This window comes from Haliotis rubra, unplaced genomic scaffold, assembly GCF_003918875.1.
Source record: "Haliotis rubra isolate DU_JTF1 unplaced genomic scaffold, ASM391887v1 Scf68, whole genome shotgun sequence".
Classification (NCBI taxonomy): domain Eukaryota; kingdom Metazoa; phylum Mollusca; class Gastropoda; order Lepetellida; family Haliotidae; genus Haliotis; species Haliotis rubra.
Window position 1 is genome coordinate 2,058,612 of NW_025767390.1, and position 24,616 is coordinate 2,083,227.

At 41.7% G+C, this 24,616-nt stretch overlaps 1 protein-coding gene across 1 annotated transcript; it reads left to right on the forward strand.

The window, feature by feature from the left end:
- The first annotated feature begins 5,304 nt into the window (after positions 1-5,304).
- On the forward strand, positions 5,305-24,217 carry LOC124257970. The gene is given in 8 exon segments (XM_046692045.1): positions 5,305-5,567; positions 7,960-8,089; positions 9,327-9,517; positions 11,175-11,260; positions 11,262-11,294; positions 13,608-13,652; positions 21,063-21,173; positions 23,013-24,217. Coding segments are annotated over 7 exon segments (684 nt in total). The 5' UTR covers positions 5,305-5,567; positions 7,960-7,967; the 3' UTR covers positions 23,109-24,217.
- Positions 24,218-24,616: the final 399 nt, after the last annotated feature.

The following is a 24,616-nucleotide window of genomic DNA, read 5'->3' on the forward strand; positions in this document are numbered from 1 at the left end:
GCGTATATTCTTGCTCCTTCATCATTGAGTATATTCTTACTCCTTCATCATTGAGTATATTCTTGCACCTTCATCATTGAGTATATTCTTACTCCTTCATCATTCAGTATATTCTTTCTCCTTCATCATTGAGTATATTCTTTCTCCTTCATCATGTATATTCTTTCTCCGAGGCAGCCGAGCGACACGGCAATACATGTGACTTGAATATTGGTGGAGTGAAATGACGTTTTTCGAGATTGTACTTGCATATGGCGATGTACCAGTATGCGTGAGTGATTGTGTTATAAATGTCGATTTACATAGTATCGCCAACTGACATACCATGCCGTATCTTAATATGGATACCAGGGGCGGTTGGGTACCCTCGCGTTTAATATCGAAGCATCCACTTGTCACACCCGTGGCCCAAGTTCAACTTTTCACCACTGGTAATGTGTGTGGGGTGTGGGGTGGTGGTGGTGGGGGGTTTCCCCTAGTGATTAAAGCGGTGCAGGCATTTCTGGTGTTCCCCGCCGTGATATTGCTGGAATATTGCTAAAAGCGGCGTAAAAATAAACTCTCTCACTAACACGGATACCCCACGAATACTGACTCAAAGACGCCCTGTCGAGCACTAACCCGTGAAGATCCGGGTTGGAACTGATTTTCAGTAGTGAGTGAGTGAGTGAATTTAGCTTTACGCCGCTTTTAGCAATATTCCTGCAATATCACGGCGGGGGACACCAGAAATTGGCTTCACACATTGTACCCATATGGGGAATCGAACCCGGGTCTTCGAATTCGGCGTGACGAGCGAACGCTTTAACTGCTGACCCAATTGCGTAGATCGATGCGCATGCTGTTGATCACTGGATTGTCTGGTCCAGACTCGTTTATTTACAGACCGCCACCATATAGCTGGCATACTGCTGCGCGCCGTAAAACTAAACTCACTCACACACTGTCGACCACCAGACAGAGTATCAACAAGTAACATATGTTAATGCCTGCTGATACGGTGCGGCGAGGAATCAAACTACCGACCTTACATTTTGAAATATGGGCAGAAACATCCACTATACCACGCGTACGGAATCGGTCTCAGACAGCAATAAACTGTAAATACGTCAGTGTGGCTACTGTGACTATTTAGAAACACATTTGTTGTGTTAAATCAGCCTGTAACAGTATATGCGTGATGTCTTCGGTTCCACATACGAGGCAATCTGAATCTATTCGCAGACCGAGAAAATTAAATAAGGCTGACAATCATCATTTAAATCGATGCTTCTCTGTTCTGTTCTCGATGAGGGTGAGAGCGAGTTTTACACGATTGCCTATCTTTTTATCTGTCAAACGAGAGAGTAAGTGAGTATGGTTTTACGCCGCTTTTAGCAATATTCCAGCAGTATCATGACGGGGTCACCAATAATGAGTCTCACACATTGTACCCATGTGAGGAATCGAACCCGGGCCGTCTGCGTGACGAGCGAACGCTTTAACCACTGGGCTACACCACCGCCTCTGTCTACTAAAACGGGTAGTTACGAATGCAAATAAGAAAACATAGCATTTTGGTGTTGTGATTGATTATAAACTCTGTCAAAAAAGAAACGCAACCCCTGTATTTTAGAGATTTTGATCTGAAGTTTTAGGACGACACGGCATTTTTATTATTTAAGACAGAAGTCTGAAATTTGGCAGAATAATAACCCAGATGGGCATGTTTAAAATTGTCGTTTCAAAAGTCATCTCACAGACACCAGTTTGTCACCAGGGGGGCGTCTTTCTCAGTATCTCGTATGAGCACCACGCGCTGCAATCACTGCACGGCATCTCCTTGACAAGAACGGATAAGACGCCGGATTCTTTCCTGGGGAATGGCTCTCCACTCCTCCTGCAGTGCAACGGCGAGCTGTTGCAGCGTCTGTGGCGGCGGCTGACGTTGACGTACGCGTCGATCCAGAGTATCCTACAGGTGTTCAATAGGGTTGAGGTCTGGTGATTTAGAGGGTCATGGCAAGACATTGACGTTGGAATTCTGCAGAAAGTTCATTGTTGCACGTGCAGTATGAGGCCGGGCGTTGTCCCGTTGAAAATCTGTGTCTGTTGGTCAATAATCGGGAGAAGGTGAAGCTCTAACACGTGGTTGATGTAACGTTGGGCTGTCAGGTTCCCTGGAACGATCACCAAGTCTGATTTCTGGCTGTATGAGATGGTTCCCCAAACCATGACGCTTTCTCCGCCAAATCTGTCCACCTGTCGGACGCAGATGGGCGCAAAACGTTTATGACGTCTCCTATACAGACGCTGTCTTCCGTCGTGACGTTGCAAAAGAAAACGTGATTCATCAGAAAACCAGATTCGCCTCCAGTTTTGTAAAGTCCGTATCCTTACGTTGTTGCACCACCTGAGTCGTCGGCGTCGATGTAGGGGGCGTAGTACAGGTCCAACAACTGGTCTACAGGCACGTAAACCCGTTTCTTTCAGACGGTTCCTAATCGTTTGAGCTGACACTCTCCTCAAACCTGGTATTTGTGTGGCAGTCACGGTTGGTAGGGCATGCCGATTACGCAGGTGATGGACCCGGATGTACCGATCTTGAAGGGGGGTCGTGATTCTTGGCCTTCCACTTCTCGGGCGATCGTTGGTCAAATTGAAGTTGTTGTAGCGGCTCCAAAGTCGGGATATCGTTGTTTTGTGAACATTTAGGTGCCGTGCAACAGTTCCAAAACTTTCTCCGGCTTGAACACGACCAATGGCGATATTTCGGTCGGCAGCACTCAATCGTGGCATTTTAACACAGCTTTCGGCGACAAATGAATGAATATAATACGGAAGCACATGGGCTTTTATACACCCCTACATTAACTGCCATTTTCATGATTTGCATGTGTTTTTTTTGTGCGAAGTCACCATGAGGGTCATTTCATGCGTTGTGACGGAATAAGCAATAAAATACACTTATGCGTACAAATGCAGTTGTTTGGATGGTAATCTTCATTAATTACGTGTATCATTTCAATACATTCGAATAAAATTTAGTTTGGAAGCAATAACTTCATTCAAACGAATTTTTCATATCTGAGGACAGGGGTTGCGTTTCTTTTTTGACAGAGTTTATATATAAAGGTATCTTCGCCCATTGAGTACTCTCGACGGAATATTAATTTTGTTAAAATCGAAATTCCCTATCGAGGTTGTGAAATGAAACTGATTACCTTCTTCATTTAGATTATGGCGGTCAAAACATGTCCAAAATCAGCAACATTCCAACTGTATGAGCGGTCTGCAAATATTCGAGTCTTGACCAGAGTGTTAGTGAGTCAGTGAGTTTAGTTTTACGCCGCAGTCAGCAATATTCCTGCTATATGGCGGCGGTCTGTAAATAATCGAGTCTGGACCAGACAATCCAGTGATCAACAGCATGAGCATCGATCTGCGAAATTGGGAACCGATGACATGTGTCAACCAAGTCAGCGAGCCTGACCACCCGATCCCGTTAGTCGCCTCTTACGACAAGCATAGTCGCCTTTTGTGGCAAGGATGGGTTGCTGAAGACCAAATCTACCCCGGATCTTCACGGGTCTGACCAGAGTGTGAGTGACCAGAGCGTGAGTGAGTATGGTTTTACGCCGCTTTTAGCACTATTCCAGCAATAACATGGATGCGGACACCAGAAATGGGCTTCACACATTGTACCCATGTGGGGAATCGAACCTGGGTATTCGGCGTGACGAGCGAAAAAACCACTAGGCTACCCCACCGCCCCTTTGGACCAGACATCATCTCAATGGCAATAACACCACCACCGCCACTACTAGCTACTACCGACTGACTGACTGACTGAGTTCAGTTTTACGCCGCTTTTAGCAATATTCCAGCAATATCACGGCGGGGGACACCTGAAATGGGCTTCACACATTGTACCCATGTGGTGGTTCGAACCCGGGTCTTCGGCGTGACGAGCCAACGCTTTAACCACAAGGCTACCCCACCGCCCCACCTACTACTACTACTACTACTACTACTACTACTACTACTACTACTATCACCCCTACTACCACTAGTATTGTTGCTACTACTAAAATCACCACCACTATTACTATTAAAACCAACACTACTACTACTATTACTACTTCTACTACTACTACTATTACTACTTCTACTACTACAGATGTACCTACTACAAGAACCTACAGTACGGGACCCGGATGTCTACAGAGTTTCGTCCCATGGGTAGGCCAGAAGCCTGCGGTACTAGTGGGTTCGAAACCAGAGTTCGCCCAGAAATCGTGGGTTTCTTCGAAGCGGAAATATATGAGATCTGCATCATGTCGGCCTATTCTCCCTCCTCTCGTGCTGTCGCGCCTGTATATATATGTTTCGATTTCTTGACATGTTTATTTTTCACGGTTTGTATTTTTCTGTCTATATATTTCGGTCGACAACTGTCAAAATAGTAATGACAACGATCAATTGTATCGAACAACATAAAAATGTAAAAATTAACCAAAAGGAAATCTATTAAAATGGAAATAAAAAACACCTAAAAGTATAAAAAAAACCGTTATTGTTTAATCTCTCTAACATGAGGGGACAGTGGGGTAGCCTAGCGGTTAAAGCGTTCGCTCGTCATGCAATAGATCCGAGTTCGATTCCCCACATCCATGGGTACAATTTGTGAAACCCATTTCCGATGTCCCACGCCGTGATACTGCTGAAATAATGCTAAAAACGGTGTAAAACTATAGTCACTCACTCACTCTAGATAACATGAAAATTAGTAAGTAAGCGTATTCTTTGTTGCACAGTCGTAAGGAGGACTGGTCGCTTTTGTTGTTTAAAGGTGCCCCCGTAATGGTCAGTGAATGCGCTTTTTCATTTCAAAATTAAAAAATAATGCTAAAATTTTGAGTTAGCCGGAACAATTTAATGTTGATTAAATGCAAATATGTGTGTCAAATTGTAATAATCAACACATTCTTTGCGGTAATAAATGAAATAGTTCAGTCACGAGCGTAGTCCGGAAAACGGTGGCAGCATGGAAGATGAAAACCGAATACGGCCCAAGACACCCCCACCCACCCCCATACACACAACACCACCACCACCACCACACACACACACATTGAAAATCGGGTTAAGATGAGGTGTGCGCCTCCTTTTCTCAAAAAATATCACAAGCTCCGAACATTGTATGTAAAACGTGTATGGAGTTTTACATGGCGATAACATGTCGTAAATAAGGAAATGCGATTATCACGTTTCACATACTTACCTACTTTATTATATCGATATAATTTGCAAATATTTCACATATTGTTTCCTTTACTTGTGTCTAGTTCACTCTTAACGATTTCAATACGTTATTTAATGTTTTGTTGATTATTACGACATGCCGAATTCGGGCACGCCATATGAATGCGATCGTGGCAAAATTCGATTTGATGTGTTTCATGTGTCAAACAATGTCTAGAAACACAAGCAGATACTGTGACACGTAACGATGAATATTTCAGTTCCAGTCGTGATAATGACTCGATAGATAACCTGAAAGCATGGCGCACCAACTGGACGAATAAGTATGCAGGAAGCCACTTGGGCCCAGTCATCTATGAAATCTCCTTGTATCTCTGTGAAACACACACCGTCGTTCGCTACAGTTTCTTGTGTACGGTTGTATGCATTCGTTAAATTACTGCATCACTTAAAATCTTTACTATGAGCATATTTCTTATCGTGACATTTGTATCGTGTGTTTTTTTTATGATTTAATGACGAGAAGTAGGGTTTTTTCTTAAGACCTGTGCATTGGTCTTGACCGTTTAGTAAGACCAGATTGCAATATGAGACTGATGTTTAATCACTGTTTTGTATTTCATGGTGATAATGATATTTTTGTTATAATATCGATAAATATATTTCTTTGAAAATAATAGTATGTGAACGTTAACTATTTAAATATCTTTGCCTTATCTTCCAGGATCTTGAAACAAAAAATTAGCAACACCATATTGATCCTTTGATATATCAGAGACGTACTGACAATGGTTGTGATTATATCTTACAGCTGCTAAATTGTGCGTTAGAAGTCCCAGGCCTGCTATTCCTCCACAGTGAACTGGCTTGTTTACACCTTGACTGCACAACAAAGTTGACCAGATTGTAATTTTGTAAAGTTTTCAAGGCAATACAAAATGCAGTCATAGTTGGTCGTATATGGGCTGGGCACCTATGTTTTGTTACAGTAATACGATACTGCCTTCAGTGACATTTCACTGTGGTTGAGGGACTCTGGATTATCTGCTGGTCACACACATGGCTGACCGACTGACAGTTGTTGACAAAAAGGTTGTTTCTACATATGGACATTTACTCATTAGTGAGTGAGTGAGTTAAGATTTAAAGTCACATCAGCAATATTTCAGCCATAACGTGACTAAAACTAGTTCTAAATTTATAATACTTTACTCATTAATACTGCTGTGTACATATTATTGGTACTCAATTTTATGAGTTTATGTCATACAAGACTCCTCATGTCATTCAGAGAAGAAGACTCAAGATGAGTTTTTGAGATCTGATGTATGTATTTGCATGTGATCGCTAGTTTCAAATGATCATTCATTCAGTGGTATGCCAGAGTATTTTTCGGCTTAAACATGCACAAAATCCATTTTTAATATACCAACATGTACAAACTCAGCTAATATGGATAAAGCATTGTTTAATATATGGTAAAACTTAGTCAGAAAAGAGAAGGATGTTTCTCAAAATATTGATCTTATATATATAATATCATGTTATCTGGTCCAAACATGATCGCTTGCAGCCATCGAAATTACTTGATTTTCAAATGTTCCTTGACAAGAGAAAATATGTAATGTATAATATTTGGCTTCGTGGAAGATGAGTATCATTTTCTGCTTGTTTGTGGCTGAATGATGAAGTTTCATCCTCAACATGGATCATTAAATGTGATATATATGTCCATTGATCGTAGTGATCTGCTAAACGTCTGCAGTTGTATGTTTATGAGGCTGTGTGACTTAGGAAAATTATGCTGTCTAAACTCTTTACATGCATGACAAATATGGCTGCTGTAAATCTGGCTGTAACTTGGGTCGATATCCTGTGGGCAGAAATATTCAATTATGATGAAGATAGCTGGAATATCGCATTCTCTTCCAACAGAGGCTACTTGTCATATCTTCCTACGAACCTCTGTTATATTACGGCCATATTTCCCGGTTCTCTTAAAACTCCCCAGCAGTAAAAAATGCCAACATGAATTATCTCCCTTCTTTCTATCCAATCAGAACACGTGTTACATCGACTTAGATCCAACTTGACTAATACAAGCAAGTGTGAGGCCACAAATATCACCTCCTCAGCCGGGGACTTGTGTTGATGTGACACACAAGACATTAAATGGTTAGCTTGTCCGTTGTCAACCTGGGCAATGGAGACGCCATTGATCCACCATTACATGACTGAGTTCTGTCTAGAAGAAACATTTGCTTATCCAGAGGGGAAGAGGTTCTAGTTTTCCAGAAGCATACAGAAAAAACAGAGGCCTTGCGAATGATCACTTTTGAAACAACGTCGTTGATTGCACAACTAAATCTGATTGCAACCAATCACGAATCCTGAACACTCGCACCATGAAATATGATACTGCCTTCAGAACAGAGGTACGTAGGAAGATATGACAAGTAACCTCTGTGGGAATAGAATGGGAATATTGCTGAGTGTTGTATTGATATAACAACAAACCCATGTGTTCCTGTTGCCGTTAGGGCTGTGGGGTAGCCTTGTGGTTAAAGTGTTCGCTCATCACACCAAAGAATTGGGTTCAATTCCCCACATGGGTGTAATGTGTGAAGCCCATTTCTGGTGTCCCCCACTGTGACATTGCTTGAATATTGCTAAAAGCGGCATAAAACATAATTCACTCACTGACTCCTGTTGCAGCTCCAGCCATGCCTGCAGACAGACGAGCAGCACTCCAACTTGGGCTGCTACTATTGGCAGTCCCCGCTCAATATTTTGTGTCCAAGTTTTTCGCTACTCCAGAAGCTCAACGTAGTCAAAGTGTAAAAATGTAAGCAGGAATCATTTTGGTTTACCTGTTCACCTGAAAGTCAAGTGAGCATGATCATGGCCTGTTTGTATGAAGTCTACTAGGGCTGGCGAAAATGGTCAATAATCGGAAATATCGCCGAAATGAAAAATTGCTAACATTTATCAATTGTTACTATTGTGTGTAAACTTTTGTGATAGATTAATATTAGTTAGGACTTTGTTCATGGGATGCTTCTAAATTATTTTCATGTCGCTGTTTTGTAATAATCCATGCATAAACATGTCACCATGACATTTTTGCTCAAAGTTACTTCTTGATATTTACCAATAATATGTCAATATTTAATTAACTAATACTACCCTTTAAAAGTTTAGACTCACTAGTGTAAATGTAGCCACTTACTTCAGTCAACTGTTCTGAACTAGATTTTGCAAAATATTCCATATTGTCTAAAGGTACTGTTTACACATGAACTGGTGTATTGTGAAAAACAAATTCATAACGCTGAAAAAGTTTTGGTCATAGGTACAATAAATGATGAAACTCAGTGAAAATTGGAGAATTCTTAACAAAGCTTTACACTAAAACGCAGCTGTTCACATGCACGATATTTGCACATGCTTTTCAGCAATTTGATGCATGATCCTTGTGCAATTTATCTGCATTAGGTTTGCAGTTGGTTCTCCCAAGAGTAGAAAGTCATCTTCGATGTAACCATATATATATGCATAACATAAAGTGAGTGCTTTCGGCAAGTCCAAACTTTTTATGGGTAGTGTCTTATCAATCTCTATGATCACTACGCCCCTTTTCCACGCACACAGACTGCTTACACATTGATATATATATATATATATGTTAAACCCCTTTTCACTTGACCTATCACAGTTATTGTAACTTTTAAATGTAAATGTGAAAATATTAAGTAAATGATTCCTCGTTAGGATGAGAAAGCCACAATAACTCGGTGCGCCTAGTGGCTGCAAGAGTTGTATACTCCCCAGGGAGTTGAGATTGATAATACGATGTGCCGTTGAGATTGACATCCAATGACCGAGGGGAACATACCAGCCCCTTGAGCATGCACTAGTTGCGTGGATATGTGTGCTATATAAATATCCTATAATGATAAAATAATAATAATAATAATTAAAAACAATTCAGGTGGGCTATGGGGCCTTGTGGCTCAGTTTCAAAACCTTATTCATAGAATTTGTTTAAAATTGGTATTTTATATGTTACTAATTTGTTTCAGGTTGTTAAGTAATGCCGTTGGCTTTAAAAACAGATACTTATCCTGGAATTCATGGCAAAAGTGGTGTTATGAACTTATAGGCAGTTTAAACAAGAAGAAGAATGTGGTTTTCACCGGTCAGGACAACCCACAAGGGGAGTCCCCAGCCGTGGAAGTCTTTAAGTATAAGGATCCTAAAGGTTATTTTTCACGTAAGTATTCAGTATTGTGAAAATGTTCTTTAATTGAACATAGCTTAAGAACTTATCTTGACACAGGTAACGCGACGAAGCCATTTCCAATTAACATCACTTCCAGACAGGCATTTGTTTGTGGCATTTGTGGCAACTCAAAAACCGTTTAATATTTTTCAACAAAAATTGGCAGAAATATCAAACAGAACCTTAAGTGGTGCATTTTGCTAGTTACAGATATTTTTCATATTTATTTTTCCTGGTTTCCATGGAAACGATTTGAACTTAGTCTCAAAGGGGAGGGGTGGGCTTCGTTTCCGGATCACAGCTCGAAAACCGTTCAAAATCTTTCTACAAGACTTGACAGATATATCAAACAGATCTTGAAGTAGTGCCTTTTGCTATTTGCAGATTTTTGGCATTTATATTGTTCATGATTTCCATGGAAATGATTTGGACTTAGTCCAAAAAAATCAAGTTGGACTTTAAGCAACTGTCAGATGATTTGTTCTTTCAAATTTATGGGGGCCAGGGGTATTTGTCATCTTCTGATGACTCTTGTTTTTATTTAAACGGAACCCATCCTACGGGTTACCTGTGAAGATGCGGGATACAGTTAGTCTTCACAGTAAATCCATGCTTGTCATAAGAGACGTAGATTGATGCTCATGCTGTTAATCACTGCATTGTCTGGTCCAGAGTCAATTATTTTCAGACCGCTGACATAAAGCAGGAATATTGCTGATTGCAGCATAAAACAACAAACCAAACCCCAAAAACATACCTCTAAGGTTCTTGTTTGTGGGAACTTAAGTAGTTGTTTTGGCCTTAAGAACAATGCAAGGCGTTGTAATCTAAGTGTCTGCTATTCCCTGTGCAGAATTGTGGCTCTAAGGATGCAATAAACCTGAGATTGTAGGTGTAAATTCCTGGATTATGGATTCTGTAGTCTGGTTGGTTTACACCATGCCCCAGTTTGAGGTAAATGCCCATGACTTGCATCACCTGACCACCTTGGACTTTCCTGATGAACTTTCTCATCAGCAAATGAGCAACACATTCTTCTATACACTTGGCAAATATCAAGGAAGGATTTACACAAAACACATCTGCAATACTGACTAATTTAAGATAACAGCTTTATAGTTTGTTAGTGCAATGTTTCGGTAAAGATTCTTGTACCATTGTCTAGATGAAAACGGTATCTTGAAAAGATATCATGTCCTATGTCACGCCATAAAGCAGCAGGTAGAATATGGACTATTTGAAATTATTGACACTGATTGGCTGATAAGAAAGCTCTCTTCTTTGTCTGATATGGAGCTGTCCCAAGACCTTCTTTAGAGATGTAACATATCGGAGTGGAAGATCTCATTGTGAGATCCGTGATAGAATAGGTCTTCAGCAACCTATGCTTGCCGCAAAAGGCGACTATGCTTGTCGTAAGAGGCGACTAACGGGATCGGGTTGTCAGGCTCGCTGACTTGGTTGACACATGTCAATTGCACATATCGATGGTCATGCTGTTGATCACTGGATTGTCTGGTTCAGACTCGATTATTTACAGACCGCCGCTTTATAGCTGGAATATTGCTGAGTGTGGCATAAAACTTAACTCACTCACTCACTCATAGGGAGATTGGTTGATGCGTCATGTCTGTTTTTTGTGTTTTAGAATCTACAGAGCCACGGAGTCCACGACCAGCTGGTGTTAAGTACAGAGTAGGACAGGTTATACGTCACAAGATCTGGGGCTACAGGGGGGATTATAGTTGGATGGGATCCTCAAGCTCGGGTAAGTTCGTCAAAGCGTGGCAGCATTGGTAGTTGCTCTAGAGTTGTTGACTGATAGGTAGCCTTGTTGATTTGGATGCTCGGGCAACAAGACCTGAGCTGATTTTGCACACTGGTAAATTGTGTGAAGTCCAGTGTTGGTGTCTGCCACGATAGTGCTGGAATGTTGATAGAAATGGCATGAAACATGGCACTCACTCACTGTCTGCAGCAATTTTCCTGCTATGTGGCGGTGGTCTGTAAATAATCGAGTCTAGACCAAACAATCCAGTGATCAACAGCAGGAGCATCGATCTACCCAATTGGGATGTGATGACATGTGTCAACCAAGTCAGCGAGTCTGACCACCCGATCCCGTTTGTCGCCTTTTACGACTCACTCACTCACTTCAGAGGAATTGGTCTTGGGCTCAGTGTTATGTGGGTTGAAAACATCAGTACATAACCCATGTGATTTCTGTTGTTTCCAGGCAAGTTTGGTTTGTGTTGTTTGAATCTGTCCAGCATCGGTTGTCATGCATGGGATCATATGTATTAGTGGTGGTCCGATTAATTGAAATAATCGAAGATTGGTCGCAGTGACCAAACGACCAAGCAATCGATCACAATTTCTCATAATCGAACAAAAACGAGTTTGGAACTACTGTTTAGTCTTTGAAAAACTTGACAATGGAACATATCTTAGAAGTTGTTAGGGCCTGAAAACGTGTTTATTTCTTAGAAAACTCACTTCACAAACTGAAAAGCCATGACTGAATGTTTCTCTAAGACTCAAGGAAGTTTATGTTCATGATATATTAGTCTTCACTTTAAAGTAGCAAGTTGCATCATGTTATACATATCTGCAATAACAACCTGGATAGGAAAATCTGAAAAACCAATTTTTTTCGATGATTGTTCGTTGGTAATGAAGCAATCATCATTTGTGAGATTTCAACCAATTCCCAACACTAATATGTATTGTGTAGTTAAAAGGAGGACAAAGTCTGTTAAGGGCACCTTTTGTCTCATAAGATCTGCATATTTTCAGAAATGAGCAGAACATTTAAAAGTTGTGTGAGATGTCATCAGGTATGTCGATACCAATGAAAAGTAGGCTTTGTAAATTTCAGTGTATACATGCCCTGACTAAATATTGTTTTCTTTGGGTGTGTTGTTAACCATTTCAATACATCTGATATATTTCATGTCATTATTACATTTAGGTTTTTGTAACTTTTGAATTTGACATTTCCCAGGGGCCAAGAAGGCCCCTTATCCTTCTTCATCGTTTGGTATTGGTGAGTGAGTTTAGTTTTATGCCGCACTCAGCAATATTCCAGCTATACGGCAGTCATCGTTTGGAAGGTTGTTCATTGTAAGAAGTGAAAGGATCAGTTATTATGAGTAAGGGCCAGAGATGTAAGAGTAAGGGCCAGTGAAAGTCTGGACCAATAATAGACTAGTGATATAAGAATAAGGACCAGTGTTGTAAGAGTAAGGACCAGTGATGTAAGAGTAAGGACCGATGATGTAAGAGTAAGGACCAGTGATGTGAGAGTAAGGACCGATGATGTATGAGTAAGGACCGGTGATGTAAGAGTAAGGACCAGTGATGTAAGAGTAAGGACCAGTGATGTAAATGTAAGAGCTAGTGATAATAAGGGCCAATGATAAACCAGTGATATGAGAATAAGGACTAGTGATATAAGAGTAAGGACCACTGATGTAAGAGTAAGGACCGGTGATGTAAGAATAAGGACCAGTGATGTAAGAATAAGGACCAGTGATGTAAGAGTAAGGACCTGTGATGTAAGAGTAAGGACCAGTGACGTAAATGTAAGGACAAGTGATAATAAGGACCAATGATAGACCAGTGATGTAAGGACCAATGATAAACCAGTGATGTAAGAATAAGGACCAGTGATATAAGAGTTAGGACCAGTGATGTAAGAGTAAGGACCAGTGATGTAAGAGTAAGGACCAGTGATGTAAGAGTAAGGACCAGTGATGTAAGAGTAAGGACCGGTGATGTAAGAGTGAGGGCCAGTGATAGTAAGGACCGGTGATGTAAGAGTGAGGGCCAGTGATAGTAAGGACCGGTGATGTAAGCGTGAGGGCCAGTGATAGTAAGGACCGGTGATGTAAGAGTGAGGGCCAGTGATAGTAAGGACCGGTGATGTAAGAGTGAGGGCCAGTGATAGTAAGGACCGATGATAGACCAGTGATATAAGAATAAGGACCAGTGATGTAAGACAGTGAATTATTTTTTGTTCATTATATATTTTTATTTATTGATTATGTAGATGTTGACTTGACCATTGTTTTGTTTCCAGGCTCCAGAAAGCTGGATAAAGGAGATGCACGGGAAGGGGAAGGCGGTGAGTGTCACGTGACCACACATTACACCATGTATACTTCTTGTGGTACAAGCCTACTTGGGGCAGGTGTTACTTGGACAACTCAGAGAAAAACTATACAGCCCCAATACTGGAGTGAAAGTCAGCAATAGTACACAAAAGGGAATTATAAAGGTCTTATTTTTCCTTATCCTGACTCATGCTCTTTTGCTTGTCCCCTTCCTCTTGCGAACATAGTGGAACACTTGTATCTCCTTAATTGAAGCTCCCTTCAATGTAAAATCACTAATTGGTACTCACCCACGAGTTACCTCCCCTGCCGTAAGCGCGGGAACAGGTGTCGCCACCCTCTGGCCTCATGCTTCACTCTCTCCTTCTTCGCCCAGTGAGCAGGATGTGAGAGCGCCTGTGTCTCCTTACACACTATATCCTTTGGGTTTTCTTAGTTAGTTACCTTTTATAGTTTACTATAAAGGTATAGCTAGTATCCTTCAGTTATTTGCGTTAATAATTAATCGTATTTCTACTGTTTATTCACGTGAGTTCGTGATTGTTCAGCTAGTTTTACATTGATGAAAAACTGTACTATTTGTAGATTACGTTTTTCCGCTGCGGATCCGCATGTGGTATGCCCTAGTTGTACTACGCCTTGTGCGTTTGACTCACGTTGCAGTTACTGCATAAATTTAACCAATTCTGCCTTTGATAAATACCATCTTTGCGTCTTGAGACGTGTTGCAGATAGGTCACGCAAACTAGGTGTAGACATGGCCGATACGTCGGATTGCCCATCCAGTCAACTGCTGTCGAGTGATCCCTTCCCGTCTGGTGTTCTGCTTGAGACCCCATCGGAAGAGGGACGTGGGATGCAGTCCGTCACCTCTAAGAAGCGACCGGCCTCTCCAGACATCCAGTCATCGCAGACAAAGTCCAAGAGGGCCTCAACGTCTTCTCAACGCAGACTTCGTACCCCCAGGGCAGCGTCTTCCTCCAAAGGGAAATCTACGAAGTCATCGAGAACTTTCTCAGACGAGATCGTTCCAGCAGCAGAATTGGGCCTCTACGATGACCAGCCGATCATCATACCCGACATACGCCACAAGAAGCGACCAGTGACAGCGACAGTGACGTCAGCAGAGATCAACAAGCAGCCTGATGCCTCTACACTGATGTCAGACGAGATCGCTGAGGGCCCCACCGCTAACACAGCAGAAAGGGCACCATCTACTACGTCGCAGATCATCCCAAACGATCTTATGAAACAGATCATGATTATGATGGAAGGCCACTATAGACTGGAGAAGCAGCCATCCCAGGGTCCGAGCCTTCGCGAAGGCTCCAACGTAGACAGCACCCCAGGGGCACCATCTGTCAACGTAGCAGCCACGACAATGCAGCCTTCGCGAAGGAAGTCACAGACCACCTCGACGAAGGACCCAGATGTACAGCCTTCGCGAAGGCCTTCGCGAAGGCGGGAAGAATCATCACCTTCTTCGGCGTCATACTCAGATATGGAATCTGATCACCAGACCACACGCAAGCCTTCGCGAAGGTCATATCATCGTTCCCCAGGACCGGGACGCATACGAAGCTTCGCGAAGGCGTTCGCGAAGGACACCTGAACCCAGATCGTCTTCATCTAAAAGATCAGCAAGGGACTACACAAGAGCTTCGCGAAGCTATCAGTCCCCTCATAGATCGCCAAGAAGGTCAACCTATCGATATAGATCACCAAGACGATCACCTCGCCGATCACCACGTCGATCACCTCACAGGTCTGCACATAAGCCTACAACTAGATCTCCACAAGCGTCAAACGATATAGAGATAGAGCCACACAGCCCTACATCAGAAGAGCAACAACCTCTTATCTATGATGATGGAATGGAAGATGATGGAGGAATTATTTTCTCAGATGCAGAGATAAGATATTGGATGGTCAATAATCTAGATCTCTCATCACCTTCCAAGAGTGGCAATAAGGCGCAGACTTATCTGATGAAAGAAGATGACGCAGATGCTATTACACTACCCCCAATCGACCCGATTGCGGCGGTACCTCAGAACCTAGATACAGCATTTAACAAAGCCACAAAGGTTCAGACGCCACATCTGCCAAATTTCAGCGCCAAGAAGTTCTCCACGCATAATATGGAACCCTTCTTCAAAGCGCAAGACATCGATGAGAACTATAAGCTGATCTCCGATGCCAAGAACAAGTACTACAAGATTGATGATCGGAAATTGGTTCAGATAGAAACCATGACGAGGCGTATGTTCTTCGGTCTAAATAGATCTAGAACAATAAATGAGACACTTATCTCCAGATTTCGGGAACACGACCTCTGAAGATGACAGAATGATTTACTCGGCCCTACTGATGCAAAAGAAGGACCAGCAGTTTTTAACAGATCATCTGACGTCTGTCTCAGCAGCACTGACCTTAGCTCGTCGTCAAGGCCTCCTAGCTTCCTGCAACTGGGGTGAGAACTTTACAGCTCCACTATATACAGCCCCGTGGTCTTCCCCATCCATATTTGACGGAGGAATAGACACAGTCTCCAAAGAAGTCACCAAGGATTCTAGAGAAGTCCTGATGATTAAATCGATGGACACGCTAGCCAGTGTCATTCGACAGACTTCACAAAGATACTCAGGGAGATCTAAATTCACGGGCCTACAAAGAGCTAGAGACAGGAAGATTGCCAGTTCCAGGGGAAGAGATTCTTTTCGTCGCCCATATGGCAACTATAGAGGAGGGTCAGGACGAGGCAGGACACCCAGAGGTTCCCGCAACTATAAACGCTGAAAGACAGGTTCGGAACGACTGGAGTCTTCCACCCCCCAGCCGTTCCAGTACAACCGTCACAAGTGGGTGGACGTCTTCAACTACACTGGGAAAACTGGGGAATACTTCAAGACACCTATGTCTCCAACATTCTTCAACGCGGATTTCGTATCCCACTACAGGCCAAGCCTCCACTAACAGTCAACCCTCACAAGTTCGAGGTAGAGGCACAACAACTACTAAAGTTAAGAGAGGCGGTTACATTACTCCTAACCAAGCAGGCCATAGAAGTAATAGAGCAAGGAAACATCGAACCAGGTTTCTACTCCCCAGTTTTCCTAGTACCCAAGAAGAACTCCAAGGAGAAATACAGACTCATTTACAACATGAGCTTATTCAACAAGACTTACTTAAACAAACCACCCAGGTTCACTATGATACATCTACCGCAGCTACGGCAGATGATTCGCCCCATGGACTACATGGGCAGTATAGATCTACAAGATGCTTATCTGCACATCCCAATACATCCCGAATCCAGGAAATACCTTCGGTTTACGCTAGACGGGTTACATTACCAGTGGAAAGTACTCCCATTCGGAATAGCATCAGCCCCATGGTTATTCACGAGGATAACGAAACCGATTGTTATCTATCTACATCGTCAAGGGCTACGCAGTGCGTTCTTCCTCGACGACGGGATACAAGTAGATCAAGATCCACAGCATCTCAAACTACAGTTAAACTACATCATAAAGCTACTAACACAGCTGGGATGGTTAGTAAACTTACACAAGTCGGACCTAGTACCATCGCAAGATCTGCAATTCCTAGGAATCCGATTTATCACCAATCTCAACCGTATAGTCGTACCAGAAGACCGTTGGCTCAAGATCCAACAGATCATTCCACCAGCTCTACTGTCACCGCTACCACTTCGACAATGGCAGAGCTTACTAGGTCTTCTAACATCAGCCCAAGACTTGACAGTCATAGGCAGATTACAGTTACGTCCGTTACAGGTCTTCGTCAATACACATCTCGACGACCTACAACCATTCAGTCTACCGATACATCTCAGACCTCATCTATTATGGTGGACAAAGAAATCGAATGTCTGCGAAGGGATTTGTTTAGCAGAGCAGGAATTCAAGACCCATCTATATGTAGACGCGTCGCTCCAAGGTTGGGGAGCTCATCTCTCCAACCGGACGGCATCAGGGTTATGGACTCAGCTAGAAAGCAAACTCCACATAAACGCATTAGAGATGAAAGCTGTAATCAACGCCATAAGACATTGGAGCAACATTCTACAGAATGCGCACCTGATGATACATACCGACAACTCGACAGTGGCGTTTTATGTGAACAGACAAGGCTCAACGAGATCGCTTGAACCTTTTGAATTTAACCTTTCAACTGTTCGAATTAATCCAAGATCTAAATCTACATGTCAAAGCATGCCACATTCCCGGAGCCAGGAATATACTAGCAGACGCACTCTCTCGGCCACATCTACCGTCGCCGACAGAATGGATGCTCAATACAGAGATATTTGCACAGATAATCAAGCAAATAGGAGCGCCGCTAGTAGATCTATTCGCCACAAGGTTCAACAATCAACTACCGACATTCGTGTCACCAGTGCCAGACCCACAAGCATGGGCAACAGACGCTCTAAGCATTTCATGGGAAGGCCTCAATGCGTACGCGTTTCCGCCCCCAGCAATAATACCTCTAGTATTACAGAAAATCAACCAAACGCAGAGCCTACAACTCACTTTGGTCGCGCCCTATTGGCCGGCCAGAACGTGGTTTCCCGCCTTAATACAAGATATCGGTCAACCGGCACTAGAACTACCCAAGCGCAAAAACCTGTTAATACATCCTCACACCAAACAGGTGCACAGAAACCCAGAAGTATTCAAACTTCACGTATGGACTGTATTAAAATGTGTTTAAACAAGAGGATATTCTACCAGGGCGGCAAAAGCGTCACGCTTTGCCTTTACGATACTCAACGCGCGTAACTTGTACGATGACAAGTGGCAAAGTTTCAAAAATTATGCAACAAACAAGGGTTTTACAGCGAGAGATGCTACGCATCCTCAAGTGGCAGACTATTTGTGTTACTTACGGCAAAACAAACATTTAAAAGGCTCGACATTGTCAACATATCTTGCCAGCTTAGTTCTGTGATTTCTATGAGAACGGGTGTTAAATTAACAAGAACACCAGAGTTACTGGCCTTACTACGTGCTTTCCGATTGGAGGACCAAAAGCGGAAATTCCACGCCCAGCTTGGGATCTGAATGTAGTTTTACGACACCTCACAAGTGAGGATTACGAACCATTGGAATCGACAACGTTTGAATTTCTCTCACAGAAAACAGTCTTCCTGTTATCGCTAGCCACGGCAGCCAGAATATCTGAAATTCATGCTCTAGATTATGAGAGGATACAGTTTGATGAAAATCAAAAGACAGCACCTGGGATTAAGATGGGATTTCATCGCTAAAAATCAACTACCAGGTCAACCAGACAGGTTATTTCACATCCCTGCGCTATCCTCAATTCTTGGATCTCAAGATACATTGGACTTATCTCTATGCCCAGTAACGAGCTCTCATAATCTATTTACGTCGTTTCCAAAACAAGGCGAAGATCGCTCAGAAGATTGTTCATCCCGTTATCGCCTACAAATCAGACAGAAGTCTCTCGTACCACCATATCAATATGGATAAGAACTGTCATTTTACGCGCCTATAAGGCAGCAGGACTGGACCCTCCAACAGCATCAAATCCCCATGAAATCAGGGCATTGGCATCCACCCTCGCCCTTCATGGTAACTGTTCATTGAATACAATTATGGAAGGATGCTTTTGGAAATCTAACATGGTGTTTGCTAATCACTATCTCAGAGATATCACCACCGAGGACGTCTCTGGCATTCATCATTTCGGTCCTTTGGTCCTCGCCAGCAATTGACAGTCCCTCGTGGCGGCGTTAATATTCACCCCCACGAGATTATTAGATATATGATACATATATTCACTAGCTTATAACTCCATGGAGTTCTAGGGCTATGTACATATTTAGCTTAGGTTATTCAACCTTAAGCTCATACTGAGTTATATTCAGTGTACAGCTACGTTAGAGTAGCAGTTTATATATATATATTGATATATCAGTATATTAGTAAGGTAATACCCCACTTATAGTGTATATATCTATGGATTATTATAAGGAAATATCCTAAGTCTCAATGCCTTATGAAGTTCCCGCAGGGGTTATTACAATATCACTTACTTAAATCACTAATTAATCCAAAGTATTCTGTTTACCCACCACCTCTCCGGTGGATTCTACAAGCAAAAGAGCATGAGTCAGGATAAGGAAAAATATGTAATTTTCTGAGTAAAATTGATATTTTATACTTATCCTGACTCATGAGGTTAGCCCTCCCATCCTCCCCACATAACACTTTGGATTTCCCTGTAAATTCAAGTGTTGGGCTCGCAAAATCAGGAGAGAGTGAAGCATGAGGCCAGAGGGTGGCGACACCTGTTCCCGCGCTTACGGCAGGGGAGGTAACTCGTGGGTGAGTACCAATTAGTGATTTTACATTGAAGGGAGCTTCAATTAAGGAGATACAAGTGTTCCACTATGTTCGCAAGAGGAAGGGGACAAGCAAAAGAGCATGAGTCAGGATAAGTATAAAATATCAATTTTACTCAGAAAATTACATATTTGATGTACCATGGAAGCTGTCTGAAATAATCCGGTTTAGACAGCATTCCGGATTATAGAACTGACATGGTTACCTGGAACTAGAACTGAACCAGTGTTGTCACACTCATATACATTGTTGTATCACGTGGTTCTCTCAGCTACTGCACACACTGACAATAATAGACAAACATTTGAGCTCATGCTCACTAATTACATGTCAGGGCTCGATTTAGTGCTTTGATACTTGCACTGGTGCAACCCAATATTACAAAGTGCAACCTAGTTATTAGTCTAACTTGCACTAGGTGCAAGTCAATTTTTGAGTGGGTAAACTTCTTAATAAAACATCTAAATAAATCAGTAGCATATTTCTTTCATTACATATTGCAATAAAAGCAGTGCAACTGGAATTTGACTGGTGCAACTAGGTTTTTATCTCAGGTTGCACCTGGAGCAAGTAGGTTAACATCTCTTGAATCGATCCCTGCATGTACAGGTATACCTATCCTGAACTAAGGTTAAATTATCTTTGTCGGCAACCATGTAGTTTCAATGCAGGATTAATTGGTGACAATACACATCTGGCCAACTCCTCACCATGCGCCAGGTTAGACAGCGCTTATTACTGTATAAACACATACTCGGACGGCTCATTTCATGCCGAGATCCAGAATTGACAGCTGCTGGATTGCAGAGCTTTTAAATGATGATAAATGTGCTAGCCACGGATGGAACTGAGATTTTATGCCAGTGTTGACAACTTGCCGGGTTTTACAGCTGCTGGTTTTGACAGCTTCCACTGTATATCAATAAATATCTACTGGTTAAGTTGGGTTGGCATATTTCTGTGAGATAACTGTGAGATGTTTTGCACCTTTGCTGTTTTCGTAACTCATGCTTTTCCCTATAGCACTATCGGACTCAGCCAAACTACTCCATTCTGGTGGACACCCGCGACCGTATTTCACCTCAGACCACCTATGTTCCTCAGGAAAACATTGAAGTTATTGTACATATGCAGGTGAGTTGGCCAACAGAAGTGTTGGACAAATGCTAGATGTCTTAAAGTACTGTCGGAAATAGAACCAAACTGTATTTTCTCATTTATCTCTACAATTTATGTAGTTGATATGTGAAAGTGTGAAATATCTGTTAAACTAAGTTCGGCCTAACTACAGTCTCAGTGGTAGGGAGACAGGAAACGTAGAAAAAAGACTTTTCTGAGGAGAGATTAGTGCAGAAATTAGCAATGCGGGTACAAAACGACTTACTTGGAACAGACCATGGCTTTAAGCAAATTAAGTGCGATGATATTGTATTACAAAGGACACTTTTTAAATGCCCAATTTGAAATTAGACGTAGCTTCATTATAAATGATAGCGGACGCATAAAATAATAACTTTCATGCTGAAACTATTAAGGATGTAGCTACCATGGAGTCTCACTATCACTATAAAAAGAAACAGGCAGGAGGGGTCGTCTCAAAAGCAAAACCAGGACGGGTGTCGCAGACGGTGGTGCGGTTCGGGCTGGGGGATAGAGATATCCGCTAAGATAAGATAATCCTTACGGGGAATTAAACTTGGGAAGTAAACGGCATGTCATAACAGTTTACAAATAATATCCAGTCCTGTCGATCTTCGGGTGGTCATGTCACCTATATATTTTTAGACATTTAATACGATGGCTAATTTAAGCTTTTCTATGGGTATCATGCTCTTTTACATATCTCAACATAAACTTTATGAAAGAAAGACACGTAAGATGTTGATCAATAGATGAGACATAAACAACGCACATGAAAAAGCATAAAATATCTTTGAGATGACCCCTTGTGCCTGTATGCAACACATGCATTTCATGCCAGGTGAGTCGACAGTCTGTCGTCATAACTGGCTGAGCGACCTAATTGCCATCTATAGTCTGATCTATTGTTTTCAGCAACTATTCATATTTTTTCTAAGTTTTGCCCGATTTTACGAGTAAACATGCTTTTCTGGATATCGTATTACGCATCCCACTGAATGTCAAGTTAGGCCAAAGTGGGTTATTTCGACATATGCTATTTGCAATTGTGTAAATTTTAGGGATACGGAGTAAACAGCCTAAAAACAGTTTTTTTTCAATTTCCGACAATACTTTAGCTATGGAGGAGACAAACGATATGTATCGTCTCATGACTCACTGTCATTTCACTCCCATGAAGGAATCTGGCATTGTTTGGGGGTACTTCCAGAATTATCTGAATACTTTCACAACACTGTCACAATACTGGTATAACAACTGCAATATTATCAGAGTTTTGTCTAAAAATGTTTAACTAACACAACACTACTGCTTTGTTTAAATGTCCCGAAAGCTGCATGATTCCCAGGCAACTGAAAATGTAATTTGAGTGCACATCTGTTGTTTGGGGTGATAATTGTGTAGCACCATCGATACCCTGCATTATTAACAAGACTTTTTATCATATATTGAGTTGGTTTTTCAGCTGGTTAAACAGATATATAAAAATAGGACTCCATAAATACAATGTTAATTCCTAACTCAAGATGGGCGGTGGGGTAGCCTGGTGGTTAAAGCGTTCGCTCGTCACGCCGAAGACCCGGGTTCGATTCCCCACATGGGTACAATGTGTGAAGCTCATTTCTGGTGTCCCCCGCCGTGATATTGCTGGAATATTGCTAAAAGCGGCGTAAAACCTAACTCACTCACTCACTCACTTAACTCAAGATATTTGTTTACCATCCAAAAACACACTGATGTAAAAGTCACTGTTTATCATATATATTATTTTGCATTGTTTTTAAATATTTAATAAATTTAAAATTCTGATATATTTCCAATTCTCCCTTTCAGATAATCCATCCAGACATAGACAACTACTTTGAGAGTTTTGACGGAGCCCAGTATATAGCCCGGCCCTTCCTGAAGGCTATCTATCCCCATGACTGAGTCCTCCTTGAATGTCAGATTGTCTCAAAAGGATCGTTAGACCACGCTTTCACAGTCTGTTCACGGACTAAGTCCACCTTGTGTAACATACTGTGACAATGGCGTGGAATGCTTCCAAACAAGCCCCCTCTTCTACTCAACAAGAAAGGTTAAATTTTCTGGACTTAAAATCATGAAAATGCAATTTCAAAGAGCTTGGTACCTTATGATATGCAACACATTTGTCCTAGACAGTGAGTGTATCAGGATGTGTTATATTGACTGACACAAGCATTACAATGTGGAGATGTCATGGATCAAAATTCTGTCAGGAGAAGAATTTTGCCAAAACTGGAACTGTTTGTGAATATGAGCTGCAAGATTATATATATAATGTGATGACACTGATGATGATAATAGTGATGATGTTGATATTTTGTATCGGCTGTTAAAGTTGACTGGGTTACTCGATCTGTTTTCCATAAAAATCCTGAATGAAGAATTTCAGAAGAATTTTACCGAAACTGGCGCTGTTCACAAATATGAGCTGCATGATTATATATAATGTGATGACGCAGATGATGATAATAGAGTGATGATGTTGATATTTTGTGTCGGCTGTTAAAGTTGATAGGGTTACGCGATCTTTTTTCCATCAAAATCCTGAACGAAATACTTCAGGAGAATTTTTGCAGAAACTGGTACTGTTCACGAATATATGATACATGATATATATGGTGTGATGAAGATGATGATGATGATGGAGTGATTATGTTATACTGTATTGGCTGTTATAGTTGATAGGGTTATTGGATCTGTTTTCCATCAAAATCCTGACAAAATAACAGCAGAAGATGAATTTTCCCGTATACGGAACTCTTTGTGAATATGAGCTATACGATAAACATTGGCGATAAAGGTGATGACAGTGTTATCATATTGATATGTTGTGATGGGTATTACAGCTGATGCAGTTACTGGATTCATACCCTGGGTACAAAACAATACCCCTACATCGTTGTACCAAGGTTTCTTCGTTGTGCTATGAAAATGTACCCTTGGTACACATAATACTTCGCGTTGTACCAAGATATTCTTTATTGAATCATTTGGTTTCCAAATTGGTTTGCCATCAGTGTATGAAATAAGCCAAAAACCCAGCCAGACATCAAGGCTGGTAACTTCAAAATGTCACCAGCCCAAAATGGTTTAACCAGACCAGGCACCAAGGTATGGTGAATTTATTAAGATGTGTGGAATATCTAAAAACATTACCAGACCATCGGGCTGGCTAGCTGTAAATTTAGACCGTCTGTCAGAAATCTAGCCCGTCCCGGGCAGTCAGACGGGCCATATTTCATATACTGGTTGTGCCCTGATTTTCGTTTTTGTATGGTTTGGTTCCTAGATTTGTTAACCATCAAAATGAACCCTGGGTACAACACTTCGAACAACACTTCACCTTGGACCTAAATTTCCTTTGATGTATTGTTTTGTACCCATGCTGTATGAACGTGTACCCTGAATTC